The 14,522-nt window shown below is 47.1% G+C and overlaps 1 protein-coding gene across 1 annotated transcript in view; it reads right to left on the reverse strand.

The window, feature by feature from the left end:
• Window positions 1-4,684: 4,684 nt before the first annotated feature.
• The window catches only part of LOC144151358 (sulfotransferase 1C2-like), a 39,264-nt gene continuing 29,426 nt past the window's right edge, over window positions 4,685-14,522 (reverse strand). Inside the window, exon 2 of the mRNA XM_077682379.1 lies at window positions 4,685-6,131. Within this exon, the coding sequence (XP_077538505.1) occupies window positions 5,116-6,066 (951 nt within the window). The 5' untranslated portion in view covers window positions 6,067-6,131 and the 3' untranslated portion in view covers window positions 4,685-5,115. The remainder of the gene's footprint in view (window positions 6,132-14,522) is intronic.

The raw sequence follows: 14,522 nt of genomic DNA on the forward strand, positions 1-14,522 counted from the left end.
AAGACCATCCGCATACTGTTGGGCGATAGAGAAAGGAAGGTAGACCGGCAGGGGCGTAGAGAGAGAGAGAGAGGGGGGGGGGGGGTCTTGATGTTCAGCCCGCCCACCCGAAATTTTGTGGCACTGGTCACGTCATCCTGCACCAGATCACACCCACTGTCTATCTACCCCCGTCAATGCCAACACTGTGACACCCCACTCTCCACATTCCGACTCGCATACTCCTGTCCCCACTTCCATTTTTCTACCGCGGAGCCGTGGGAGACTGAACTGACCCGTACGGACCCGGCCCTCCAGCGGGTCTTGGCTTCTCGGGCCATCGAGTCGGCCCGGTCAAGAGGTATCCTGGACTAGGGACGCTTCACCGCCCCCCCCTTCTCTTTCCATTTTGCCCCAATAAATGTTTCATACTACTACTACCACTACTACTACTACTTCCATGCATGGCGATCAAAGCGCCGTGCATGAAACCTGCGCCGGAAACCATCCCTGGATTCAGTTCAGTTTAGTCCAGTTTATTCATGTAATACGGTTACAAAAATATTCAGGACAGTGTTTGGACCCATAGCTAATTGGCTAGTCGTTTATCTGCAATCCCAAAAATACCGTCCGGAAAGCTCGCGTACTGTCCCTTGGTGGCCCGTTTCCCTCCTGGCATGCCTAACTCCTATGCTATATGCAAGGCCTTCATGCACGGGGCGTTATGCGAGCGCGCGCTCCGCGACGCGACTTTATAGTCACTGCTCAGAACACACAAGGGGAGATTCACGGGCGAAACTGCAGGCCTGACTGTTTCGGTACCTCCATGCAACCAGGGCCGCCGCCGGAACCAGTGCGCTAACCACTTCGTACTTCGTGTCCCCACCCCCTGCGTTTAGGTTAGGCCTGTGTGAATCCTGATCCCTGCGGGTTATTTTGAGTTGCTCTCATGTGTCGTCTTTGCAAGCGATTGCGGTAATCTTGTTCAATAGTCGGGGCCCTCTTTTCCGTAGCGGGATGATGTGGCGAAGTTGCCGGAGTTATTTTTTTTTTTTGCCGCAGTTTTTTTTTATTGTGTAGCTAATCTTGGTGCAATTATCCGTAGAGTACGCGCCAGTTGACAAGCTGCTCCGACGCAATATGTCGGCATAAAGGACAGCGTCGTAAGGATGCGTCCCTAACCATAAAAAAAAAAGATTCTGTATGACAAAGTGACATTACAAAAATTAGCATCCCTTTATAAAGAAACCTGGGAGAAGCGCGGAAGCTTTCTGGCATCAAACATGCGTCAAAAGTGCGCTTAAACCTTCGCGAAAAGTGCATCCAACCGATCTCCAAGCCTTCAAAGACGCAAATCTCGAACGAAGAACAAACTCATGCGCCGATTTTTCGCGCACTAAGTAAAGGCATCTACCAACGCTCTAAATCTTAACGAATACGTGAATTATGAGGTAAAAGCTTATTACTGTGCTCCTTCATTATGATCGATGCGTGTGTTGTCTTATCTAGCACCGTTCCATTTTGATGATTTTTAAGAAATCGGCCTGATATACAATGGAAACCCGGCTTCACGCACGCGCGGTACGTGTGTTCAGAGATAGAGATGTGAGCGGCTGAAAAAAAAAGCATTAAAAAAAAACGGGTTTTTCTCTTTTTGTTTTTCACCCCGGATAACATAGGAAAAAAACAAGCAGCGCTTCCACCTAGAAAGTCGTTGTGATGCGACAAATCCTGAGTGCGGGAAACGCTTTCTGAAATCAATGTGTTGATGTGAAATCGTGCGCAGATTTCGCGAAGGGAAGCTTTTTTACAACTATATTATTTTCAGTGTTAACGGGAAACTTATCCGGCACTTAAAGGAGCCATGAAGAGAAAATACAACTTCGTTTAATTTGAAAGAACTAGGATTCCGTATCTCACTCAGCTTCATTACAGCCACGAAAGGTGTTTTTTAACGAAAAAAAAAGCAAGAAGTATTTACAAACTTTCAAATTTTGCGCCACAGTGACGTGTTATGAGCAAGAATGACGTCATACGGGCCAACAATAAAACATAATTTTCAGTGCGTTAACTGCACGTTAGCATTGAAGTGATGTGGTCAAATGGAACTAGAGGCCCCATTACAGACGTCCAGTCATGTCTCGTCGCGACAGGTCAGTTAGGCGGCCGCCAATCGCACAAACAAGGTTCCGTGACGTCATAGAAAAGTTGCGGGAAATTGGCTAGGGGGTCGCGACTGCTTCACACGTTTTCTTTAATATCTCCGTTATTTATTCGAAGATTGCGATGATATTTGTATCATTGTTATCGGAATTAAGCAGTATTTCTAATAAACCCAACTTGTATTTTGTCTTCATGGCTCCGTTAAGTCTCTTAATTGTTTTAAAGGCGAAAGCGAGCGATTATCGAAGACTTCTTCACTGCTGCACTGTGTTTGTGGTGCCGTCGCGCTCACCTGTCATGCGGCACGCATCCAGATAGTTGTAGTTCTATCATGGCGCGGTACAAGTTTAGCGCTGTAGTTGCGACACTTGGTTGCGGCTCTTAGCGGCCCGGGTTCAAATTCCATTCCAACCCAAATAAGTTTCGGCGTGCATTTTATTTTATTTACTAATTTTCCTTTTGCAGCAGCCATATTTTGCTTTTATTCCTGTACTCCCCAGCCACACGGTTCCTTTTCATGTTTCATAAGATATCTGAGACTTTCGCCCCAACAAGTGTGTCGAATTTTTTTACAGATCTCTGCTAAATCGTCTTTTTTCAATTTTTTATATCTAAAAAAAAGAATACATAACTAACCTGTTTTTTTTTTTCACGTCCCTCAAAATTTCATGAAAACTTACTTATCTCTTCGGAGATGTTTTCAAAGCTTTTTGGTCGACCAACCGGTCTAGGGGAAAATGCATTTGTTTTCTGGCCGGACACCATTGGTCACCCTAGAGAGCTTTCACTTTCATAAAACGTCTACCCACAAGTTCTTTGCTTCGTTCTTTTCACGTTTATAATCTCTGACTTCTCTTATGTAGTTCAATAATATCCCTTAGTTTTAGATGAATTTATTTCTTTACTTCGGTGTTTTTTGCTTTCATGTTTGCGAAGCATATATTTTTAAGTTTCCTATTTCATTATTTCGTTTCATTTTCATATTTATTTAGGTGTTACTTCTTCGGATGTCCACAAAACAAAAAACTGCAAGCAGTGATAGCGGTTCTGCCACAGTTATCGGAGCATACGAATAGATTTTATGAGTAATTTCTTTTCCTGGTTGTCGACCGTACGCGGTGTTCAAGAAAACGCAGGGTTCAAGGCCTCTTCGCTAGGCGTACGGGAAATCGGGACGTCCATGACCGATCATGCTCCACATGAGCATGCTGCATCCAAGGCCACACCGTCCTATCCTGAAGCCGCTGGACGACCATTCCAGTGTACACTCGCACACTGAGCCGGCTTGATAAGCGTTCCTCATCACGGGGCGCGCTCCGCCAGGAACAGACTATTCACATTTAAGGAAGTAACAGAGCACTACCACCCCTCACGTCGACCATTCCCTCCAGCTCACCCATGCCTTACGATATGCCAGGCGCTTACACATTGGCGGCTCGTGCAAACGGACGCTTTCCCAAGCAGAGCCCGCCTCCATTACATCCATCCACCAGAATTCCCTTCATCAGCACGCGCCCTTCGTAGAGAGCACTCCTCACGAAGTCGCATCAAATGGGAAAGCCCCCAAGACCTCCTCCCTCAAATCGCCAGCAGCGAGCAGTGGAAGGGGGCGTTGGGCAGCTCTGATCAGACTACACAAGAAGCCCTAATCCGAAGTCCATGCACCGAAGTCGTCACAGCAGCCTTCGCCTGGTGGCGCTGATCTTTCAACTCGCTTCAATAAAGTTTTATCCATCCATCCATCCATCCATCCATCCATCCATCCATCCATCCATCCATCCATCCATCCATCCATCCATCCATCCATCCATCCATCCGTCCGTCCGTCCGTCCGTTCGTCCGTCCGTCCGTCAATCCGTCCGTCTGTCCATCCATCCGTCCGTCCGTCCGTCCGTCCGTCCGTCCGTCCGTCCGTCCGTCCGTCCGTCCGTCCACCCACCCACCCACCCACCCACTCATCCATCCATCCATCCATCCATCCATCCATCCATCCATCCATCCATCCATCCATCCATCCATCCATCCATCTATCTATCTATCTATCTATCTATCTATCTATCTATCTATCTATCTATCTATCTATCTATCTATCTATCTATCTATCTATCTATCTATCTAATCTAATCTAATCTAATCTCCGGAACAACATCCCCCCTCCCGTTCTTCAAGCCGATAGTATATATAATGGGGGAAGTGTCGCGTTCTAACGCACCATTTTTTTAGCCAGCATATACAACGGGCGGAATGTGTAATCACTGGAATTATCGTTGTTCATTCTTACTTCGCACACGAAACGCAGAAATCTGAAGTAATACGTACACCTGTACCAAGCTCATTCTTCCCGTTAAATATTACGCACAGGGAAACGTATTCTAATACAAACTTACTCCTTTTTCTACGCTTTGACTTCAAGACAAGCATGGGACATTTAACGCGGCTACGACCTTTTCTTAGGTCTTGAAATTATTTGTTACCTGGACATTAATATTTTTTAAAGTCGACACAAAATAAATTTCCTTCCCATCGGGAATTTTATGCAGCAATAAAACGCTTTTATTCAAAGCAGAACTAAAACAATACGAACAAACAGCTTGAGGATAATTAGATAATAATTTCAAGTACAACAATGTCAACAAAGGACGCAACGGCAGTTTTCTTTGGTTGCGATAGTGTGCCCGTTGGCACAATTTTAAAAGTACTAAAAGGTACAAGTTCGCATCCGCCTGTTGTACACGGTGCTTTTAACACACATTTAATTATGCCACGCAGTGCGTCTGCAACAAGAGAGTGCTTGCGTCGAGAACGGCAGGTTTTAAAAACAGGAGCAGGTGTGTAATGTATAGATACGAAGCAGCGCGGGCTGTTCAGGTGGCCAGTGTTTCGTCTTCGTTCGCAAAATGTTGAGGTTTGATAAGATTCGTGATGTTATGGGAAAAGTTGAATCATGTTGCCGTAGACACTCGCAACCAAGCTTTACATAACACCATGCTGCCTCCACGTATCTATTAAATCCGTTTTCGAGCACCGCTCCAGAATCTTCTGCTCAAGTCTAGCGTTCTGTTCCGGCGAAAAGTGATTTTTCCAATCACCAACGACGCCCTTTCGAACGAAGTTGGCCGTAGAAGGATTCGCCTGCGTTGCCTCATGAAGCACCTTCAAGGCTTTTGGAGCGTCTTCCTCAATAGGTTTAGTAAAGAAATTTTTGAAGTTTTCTACAGTCTGAACTCGCATGTACTCGATATCACTGAACTTAATCACATTTTCGAGAATCTCGTCGCTTTTGAGCAGCGTCTTGTAACAAGATTCGTCGAAGAACCGGGCGATCTTGAGCACGTTCTGCCTCAAGTGGGTCTTCATGTCCTCGTAGTGAAGGAAGAGGACGTTCTGGTCTTCGCGACGCTCGTACCAGCCCATGACGTGGTCGAAGTAGTCACCGTAGTCGGTCTGGCCAGAGATGAACACCTCGAAGTAATCGTCGAACTTACCGTCGGCGAACTCGTATCCCGCGAAGCCCCGCGTGAAATGGAAGAAGGAGACGCACGCGTCCTTGGGGTTCCGGCAGATGTAGAGGTACTTGGCTTCTGGATGCTTGGGCATTAAGTGGTAGGGAAGGTGCGTCTTGATGACGCCAGGACGCGCCATTTGCCGAACGCTGTCCGCGCCTAGCATCTCGATGTAGGGACTTCCCGTGAATAAGTCCATTGCGCTGGGTGGTGGCACGCCCTTGTTGAAGATGAGGTAGCTGATCTGCTGCGCCCACGTGGTTCCGCACTTCGGGAACGTCACGACGAAGTTGTCGTCCGGCGTGGGCTCGTAGCTTAGCGCATCTCGAAGCATCTCGACGGTGAAATTGGCGTTCAGCCGGATCACCCCGTCAATGTCTTTATACAGAGGGCCGTTGGGGATGCGCACGTTGACGGCCATGGTGTGGTTCTCAGCTACTCGGCGAGTCGGATGTTCTTGTAGGATGCCTGGTTGAGGGTGACTGACTGCAAAATTAAAAAAAAAAAAGTAATCAGTATACACTGTTTCCCTTTGGACTATGCCATGTGAAACATTTTGGGCAATTTGAAAGCATGACATCACTAACTTTCGGTGTAACATGAAGTAACAGCCTGCAGCGGTGCAAACAGACGCTTGTCTCGTTGGATGAACGGTTGACGCAATTCTGTTTCGATGCATAACTAGTACCTCCCCGTCATTACCTCCCGGTCAACAGAGCGTTATAGGTGGACACACACACAAGCACATTTGTTTGTATAGCTTTCTCGGTGTGCTGTCCAATTTGACATCTCTGTTTTGTATACATGTCCTCATCTAGCAGTTGTAATTAAAACCAGCGTACAAGACGGGCAACGAACAAGTACTACCTTCGCAGTTGGGGGAACAGCAGACTTCGTGATATGCAAACACCACTCGATGCGTGATGAACGCATATTGAAATCATTGTGATTTCATGCGGAGCTACTGCTGCTGCTGCAGCCGTATCGCGTATCCGAAAGTGGGACGAAGCCGCCATTTTCTCGGGCCGACAAGGTAGATAAGGTTCAGTTCATATTCTGAAAGTGTGAGAACGTTGCTGGTGTTTAAGTATCGCGTGGGGACCAAGCCAGCCTTTCCAGACGGTAGCAAAGTAACCGTTTTCGAGTAATGTTTACCTGTGACCGCCTGATGTACGTCGATGGTACCTGCGAACAATTTAAGCGTACGTGGGGCGACATCGCGCAGCCGACTTGCCCCGTTCGAACAACCCACGTTCCACGCAAGTAAAACCACAGTCCGACCGTAATTATGTGAACCTTCTGAGGCATGTCGGCCCGGCGGCATCAGCTATCAGCAGTGTGCACCACGGCAAGCACTGAGTGCTTAAATGGGTGTCCGGAAATCGCGGTGTGTGCTTTTGAAATGAAGACATCCTAGCAGAGCCAAAATATCGAAGGAACGTACAGTGCTCACGACGAAGGCTAGACGCGGCAACTGATTTTGTACTAGTCACACGTCCGCATTACAAACAATTGCACCAAGAATAACTAGGAAAGGTAGTCTTTGGTATCCCCACACATGTACCGTGTACGACCCACTACAGTAGATCTCTTAAGGAATATTAGCAAGGAAGACTATCGACAATCGGAAAGTTTTTATTTTCGACTGGACGAGATTGTAGCTTAAAATCTCTTTTACACCCAGATTACGCTTTCTGAGCAGAAAAGCCTTGTGAGCATGCGCCACAAGCATCCTAAATGCTTGATATTCAGCGCTTGAAAACATTTCCCAGAAGAAACATTGCAGCTGTAGTGGCGATCCATGTCACAACAATAAAATGTGACAAAAATACATTTGCGACACTAAAAATGCCGAGAGAGTCATACCGGTGGCAATTTCTCTGCAATGGCTCAGAACGTAACTGGGAAGTTTCCGTGGGGCATTCAGTTCCTCACATTGGCACATACATGATCCTACTATGAATTAGAACCTGGGTCTTAAACAAGGTACGCTAGCTAGGTTCTTCATCTCTTAGCTGCTACGCTGACATAACATTCACGTCTTGCTGTATATCCCGCGGTATATGCTATGTTGGCCAGGCTTTACTGAGTCCCTTCCTGCCAAGGAATTTCATTCAGGACACCCAGATGATAAGTACATAGAAGAAGCTGTACAGACGCAAAACAGGAAGGATATACACTTGGCAGACCATCGTTTCTAATATACATACATACACTGCCGCATATGAAAACCATTTGTTCTGCACAGGCTCAATAATCAACGTCAAGAGAATCTTAAGATGTCCCTGGAACGTGAAAGCATCTGAGAATTGTTTGTGTCCATTGGTATAAGGAGCAAGAACGCTGCAAATGTAATTGATAGGCTAGTGTCAAGGCTGTCATGGGGCGAGTTTAATAAAAATACATGGTGAAAAACATCCCAATTTGAATCTGCATTGATGTAACACACTTATTAGTGTGTTAACTATACGTGTAGCTATCAAGTGATATTACCAAACGGAACTTGGCGCCCCACTGATATCGCCCAGTTATGTTTCTTTGTGGTAGGTTAGGTCGGTGGCTTTCAGTCGCACAAAGAAGTTTCCGTGATGTCATAGACAAATAGCTGGAAAGGGACTATGGAGCTCCCATTGCTTTACAGATTTTCTGTAATATCAATTATTTGTTTGAAGTTCGCAATAAAATTCACGTCATTTGTTAAAGTTTTTTTAATGAACGAAACTTGTATTTTTTTCCTCGTGGCCCCTGAACAGCGTGCCTACTGTCGAGTGGTTACTAACAGGGGTCGCTAAACAAATCCCCATTCGCCAGCCAGCTTCGGTGGCTTGTAACGATTCACTAGAATTTGATGATCAACCCAAAGAATCCACAGCGGTACATTCCAGGGCAGTGCAAGTCTAAAAAAATAAGAACTGTGATTGATTCCTCTGTCATAGGAATCAGTAAAACACGAAAGTGAAATGAGCAGGAAATCTGCAGCAAAATGAGCATGATTTGCGGGTCGGCGGCTGTCTTGAAGGTATACGCTTGGTGAACGACGTCCTGCGGGCGGGGCGCTTCGGAAAAGGTGTACTGACGTCATTTCCGCGACAGATATGACGTCAGTGAAATCTTAGTTTATCCCGGCATAAAACATTTTCGTGTGACAAATTAAAACCCGAAAACGAACAACCCTCAATACAACATGCTGCTCCTGCTGCTGCTGATGATGATGATTGCTATTGGTTTCCCCTTTGAATCGGGGCGATGACATGTCATCTTACCAAAAAGGACTAATATAACCATGTTTTACACACTTGGTTTAATACTAGCGCTGCTTAGGGCAGGCACTAAAGCTTATTAGTCCCGAAATACTTTTTTTCCCTGTTACAGGTGGTAACTGTCCTAGGCAATATTCCCCTCTGTGCTTTTCGTCCACCAGCATTCTAATCTTCTTTTAGTCCCCTCGACAGCCTTGAAGTTACCTTCCTCTCTGATACCCTTAAATCCTAGGGCTTCTGGAAGCCCAATATTCTCTTCATGTAGGTTTGGATGGATACCCTCACATTCTAACACTATGTGCCGCATAGTTTCTGTTTCTTTTCCGCAGACCACACATACCCCATCATTTTGTGAATACTTCCCCACAGAACTCTTAGTTCGCAGGCAACCTGCTCTAGTCTCAAAAAGCAAAGCACTGCCCTGGGAATTATCGTAGAAATTTTCCTTTCTGATGTTCAATTTCTCAGCCCTGTACATCTCTAACGACATTTTACCTTCCATTTTTTCCCTCCATTTATTCGTTTCGATCTGCCTTGCCTCTTTTTTGGTTACCTTGGCTGTTTTGGATTCTCCACTGTTCTTTCCGTATTTCATCGTTAGCCTTCTAGTCTTTCTTAACCAATGCGTGTCCACGCTTTTCAAGTATAGGTACCCATAAACCTTAGCTGCCCACCTTCGTTGATCCATTGCCCTCAACCTCATCTCAAAACATATTTTACTCTGAGCTTCTCTAACTTCAAACGACGCCCAACCCATATCTCCCTGAACTGCTTCGTTAGTAGTTTTCCCATGCGCGCCTAAGGCCAAACGTCCTACCGTTCTATGATTTACTTCAAGGCCTGATAGAACGTCTGATTTAAAGCAGAGGACAGCAATCGCAAACGTGAGACCCGGAACCATTACTCATAGGTCGGCAAACTCACTCACGAGTGCCCTCACACACCCCCCACTCACCACTCATGAGTGAGTGGTGAGTGAGCCTCGCCATCGTTGTGGGCTGGTGAGTGCGAGTGCGAGTGAGTGCGAGTGCCACTCGCGGCGAGCCCCACCCGCCACTCGCGAGTGCGAGTGCCACTCGCGGCGAACGCCACTCGCCACTCGCGAGTGCGAGTTCCACTCGCGGCGAGCGCCACTCACCACTCGCGAGTGCGGGTGCCACTCGCGGCGAGCGCCACTCGCCACTCGCGAGTGCGAGTTCCACTCGCGGCGAGCGCCATTCGCCACTCGCGAGTGCGAGTTCCACTCGCGGCGAGCCCCGCTCACCACTCACGAGTGCGAGTGCCACTCGCGGCGAGCGCCACTCGCCACTCGCGAGTGCGAGTGCCACTCGCGGCGAGCCCCGCTCACCACTCACGAGTGCAAGTTCCACTCGCGGTGAGCCCCACTCACCACTCACGAGTGCGAGTGCTCTCACCACTCACGAGTGCGAGTGCACTCACTACTCGCAAGTAGTGAGCCCCGCTCGCCACTCGTGAGTGGCGGATGCACTCGCGAAATGTGCGGTGCTATGGTGCCGACTGCCGGGTTAATTCTAACGTTCCTAAATAAAGGCTTTTAGAGTAGCGACACTCTTTTCTCTGATTGTTGTGTGCCGCCAGCATTTTCATTGGTCGGTCGGCACCACGTGATAATTATTTACACATTGGCGCAGCCATTTTGTTTCTGGGCGCCTCTCCTTTCTCTTTCACTCTACAGCGCGGACGCTAGAGCGCCCGGTCGCACTCTGCCCGTCACAACCAGCAGCGGTTTCGTTGGGAGAGGTGGCAGCACGACAGACAGAAACAAAATGGCCCCGGACGCTTCCTGGTGCACGAAGTGTCAGTACTCTCAAGCGTAGCTTTTTTAGAGGTGTTAGTGAATCCGATCCTCCCTCCCGTCCTTCCCCTTATTTCGCGGAAACTTTCCAAATGAACACGTGACGGCGTAGTTTAGGATCAAGCTGTGCTCCTGTGCGGCAGGCTGGCGCCGCTTGCGGATGGGAAAATGTGGGGGGAAGGGGGAGGGTGGCGGCTGCCCGGCAGCTCGTCGCCATCGTCGCCATCATGACCGCCGCCGCGACACGACGGCGCCGCCTGCCTCCACCGCCTCTTCTGCCCAGCGCTCAATCAACGGCGCTCAAGGCCAAGCCCGCCTTGCTACACCTTGCTCCCATCTTTCTATCCTTTCGTGGCGGTGTTTTACCAGTTTTACTGGACATCCCCGCTATGAGCCCTGTTCCAGCTTGGATTGCTCTTTGGAATAAACTGTTTGGAGGGCTGTCTGTAATGAATTCATTGGGAAAATTTAGTGCCGTGGATAGCGCGCTAAGCGATAGGATTAATCGCACACGCTAGCCAGTGCTTTGAAAGATGGCAGCAGCATTACCGAGTTTTCCTTCCGAACGGATCTTTTTTTTTTTTATGTTTGCTACCGCTGTCAGAATTTGCAGTGTTTTTTTGTTTTGATAGAGCGTGAACGAACTAGGTTACAGAAAAGTCCTGAACAGCTTTGATTCATGGCTTGCGAAAAATTTGCGAGAATTTTTTGTTTTCACTTGCCAAAAGCGAAGTTTACCCCGTTGAAAGTGGGGTGTTAAGACAGGTGGGTATAATAACCGTATATAGACTTAAGAAAACGTGAGACCCCATTAATGATAAATTTAAATTCTAGCTCAAATAAGTACGCATTCTATGCCCAGAAAACTCGTTCCGTAGACAGCCAAAAAGGCTAATGCCGCTCATAACAAAATCAATGCATTGATACTTGTGAAAATCGGGGAACCCTACTGGGACGTCGACACAATCAAAATAAGAAAAATAAAATAAAGGCCTAATGCTCACCACGCGAGATAGGACGGGACAGAAGAGGCAGCTTTTATTGACGAAATATCTACACAAACCATGTGAGCTGCTACACCGGCCACGTAAATTAAGGCTGTCTTGGCCCTCTATGAATGTAATTAACATCTTTATCTTTGACGACTACTCTTATTGTTCTGAGGAATTCTACAGGAAAGAGGTAAAACCACGCGTACAAAACATAAGCGCGCGCACATATACTGTAATCCCTCATTATGACGAAATCGCTTTACTCGAAATATCGCTTTATTCGAAATTTCTTCTGGTCCCAACCCAAACGCATGCATTTTAGGCCGCATTACTCGAAGCGCACGAAGAGCTGGACCCGCTTAGAGTGAAGTGGCGAGCGGAGGCGGCGCCGAGCAGTGATGACCCAGCGGCGAGTCAGGCGGTGAATATGGCGAGTTGACAAGCTGGTGTTTCCCCGGCGATTTTCTCGAGCCCGTCATACTCGTTTCGCGCCATCCGATTTAAGACAAATGGTCGATATGCGTGTTAGGGTGATTGAATTTTCTTCCGAGACATTGGTCCATGGCGTGGACGCGACGGTGCGCGAAGTGTCGTCGAGAGCGGGGTGGCCAAAAACTCGTTTTGCAAACTTCACGGCTGCACACCTCGGGAAAAAATTGCCCAGTAATCATGCAGAGCCCCTAAAACCGGTCAGTTTTCATGATTGTGCTGTGTACTCACAATGAGCGGGTAAACGTTTTTTGAGCTCAACAAACACAACCTCAGATTCCAGCTGTGGAATTTGCGGCGCTTTCCAGCGCGAAACTCTCGTAGCGTTCCTTGGCGCCCCACCCCCCTGTAAAAGCGGCCACAGCCTTCTCCTCTTCCTTCGCTCTGCAGTCTGCGAGGCGTGCGGACGCCAGTCACTGCTTGGTCACATTAGAGAAGGGGTTGCTCGCGCCCAGCAAGAACATGAAACAGCCAAAGCTCACTGCCTTCCTTGCACCTGAATAAAGTTGTGTTTCAAAGAATACATTGTGCTTTGATTCCTCGCAGTTGTGGCGCAAATAAAGCTAAACGAGTTTAGTTTTCTCGATTGGTCGCTTATATCAAAATACCGCTTATAACGAAATTTTTCGCCGTCGCGCTGTGTTCGTTATAACGAGGGATTACTGTGTATGGACACACAAAGTAATCAGGAACGCATAGTTATTGCTCACAAAACCAGCGACTTTTATTTACTTCTTTATTGTTTTACAATTCAATAAATTCCCTTGTGAAAGGGTATTTTTACATAACGGTGGTCACCCGCTCAAGTTACGCTAACAGCCTAATGCAGAATATTAACAAAAAATGGAGCAGCTTCGCACTGTAGTTGCGCGAAGAGTGGACAAACAGCGAAACTGGCGGCCCCACCCGACTTATTTTCGGTTCGGTTAAGTTTATCCGCCATTATGGTTGGAGGCTCGGCCAAGTTTTTTGCTTGGTTATGCTTTGAGACACGGTCAAGCAATCTGCGTGGTGTCGTGGTTAGCCCCAAAAGAGCAATGAACACTCGGTCAATATGTATGTACAATGCACGTGAGCTCGTAACTCCGGATCGGATGTTTCGCTGCTGCTTCACCGGCGCGATATTCGGGATTGTACCAAAGTCGTGTCCTCCGTTCTCGAGTAGCGGCGTAGCGGCTTTCGCGCCGCGCTTGCTCGTCTTTGGGAGTGGCGCTCTTCTTCTATTGCACCATCTCTCCCTTCATTACAGACCGGACTTTTGCATCTCACATGGATTTCCGAACTTGCCGCTGAAAGTTCTCCATGACTGGCAGGCTGGGGCAGAGCGTTCGACAAGGTCGAGCGGTGTCGGCGCGCACAACGACGTCCTCGCTCGGCGAGGTTTTTCTGCGCAAGTTCGCCGGCCCAACCACCAGCTTAAACAGCATTCGCTGTTGTAAAACTCAAATGCCATTTGTCTAACGACAAATAAGGTTGAAACGCGAAGCTTTTGAGGCGTGCATTTTGATCGTTGGGGGTTTCAATTTTGATCGCTGGGGTTCAAACTCCTTCACTTCACCCGCCACGATCATCATCGTCAAAAAGTTGGCTTTCCTGCAGTGCGTTTTCGCAAACGGTCTCCATCAGCCAGCCAAAGAAAGCTTCGCTTAAAAACGAAAGGATTTGTTTTTAAAAATGCAAATAAATGTAAAACCTATTGGCAAATTATATTGTTAATGCAATAATAGTTGGTAGTAAAATGACAGTATAAAGCAAAATATGAACCAAACCGTTCAATTTCAAACACGTGCAGTATGGACGAAAAAGAAAAAAGATATACACAAGCAAGTTCAGTTATGGCACAGATAAAACTCAACTTCTCACTACACGTTTTCTTAAAGAATACCAGAGGGTAAAGAAAAGGTTGCGTAAGAGGTAAAAAATAAGTTGTTGAAATCGGTAAAGAAACGGACAGCATAAAAAAGACACATTGAGAAAGTAAAATATTTGCAGCGGCCGCACAGTTGTTAGTTATTTTGTTTAGATCTTTCTACTGTACAAATATTAGAATTTTAAATGTTTAATATATCGCAAGCACTGTGCAAGTTCAACTAACATTTTCTTGTATTGCAGTTTTGCCACAGCTGCATGCTTAGAATTATCTGGCAGCTTCCTACACGCTTTTGTTATAACGACTTCACGCTGTACTATAATTCCTTCACAACCTCAAATTTAACCGGAAAGCAGTATTTTTAACACGGCTCAACTGATCAAAAGCGCGGTACATTTCTGCGCAACGCGCGTACTGCAATTATGTCCTAAGTTTAGGTCCATTCTTCGC

This window comes from Haemaphysalis longicornis, unplaced genomic scaffold (assembly GCF_048455015.1).
Source record: "Haemaphysalis longicornis isolate Haplotype H1 unplaced genomic scaffold, Haemaphysalis longicornis Haplotype H1 scaffold_9, whole genome shotgun sequence".
NCBI lineage: Eukaryota > Metazoa > Arthropoda > Arachnida > Ixodida > Ixodidae > Haemaphysalis > Haemaphysalis longicornis.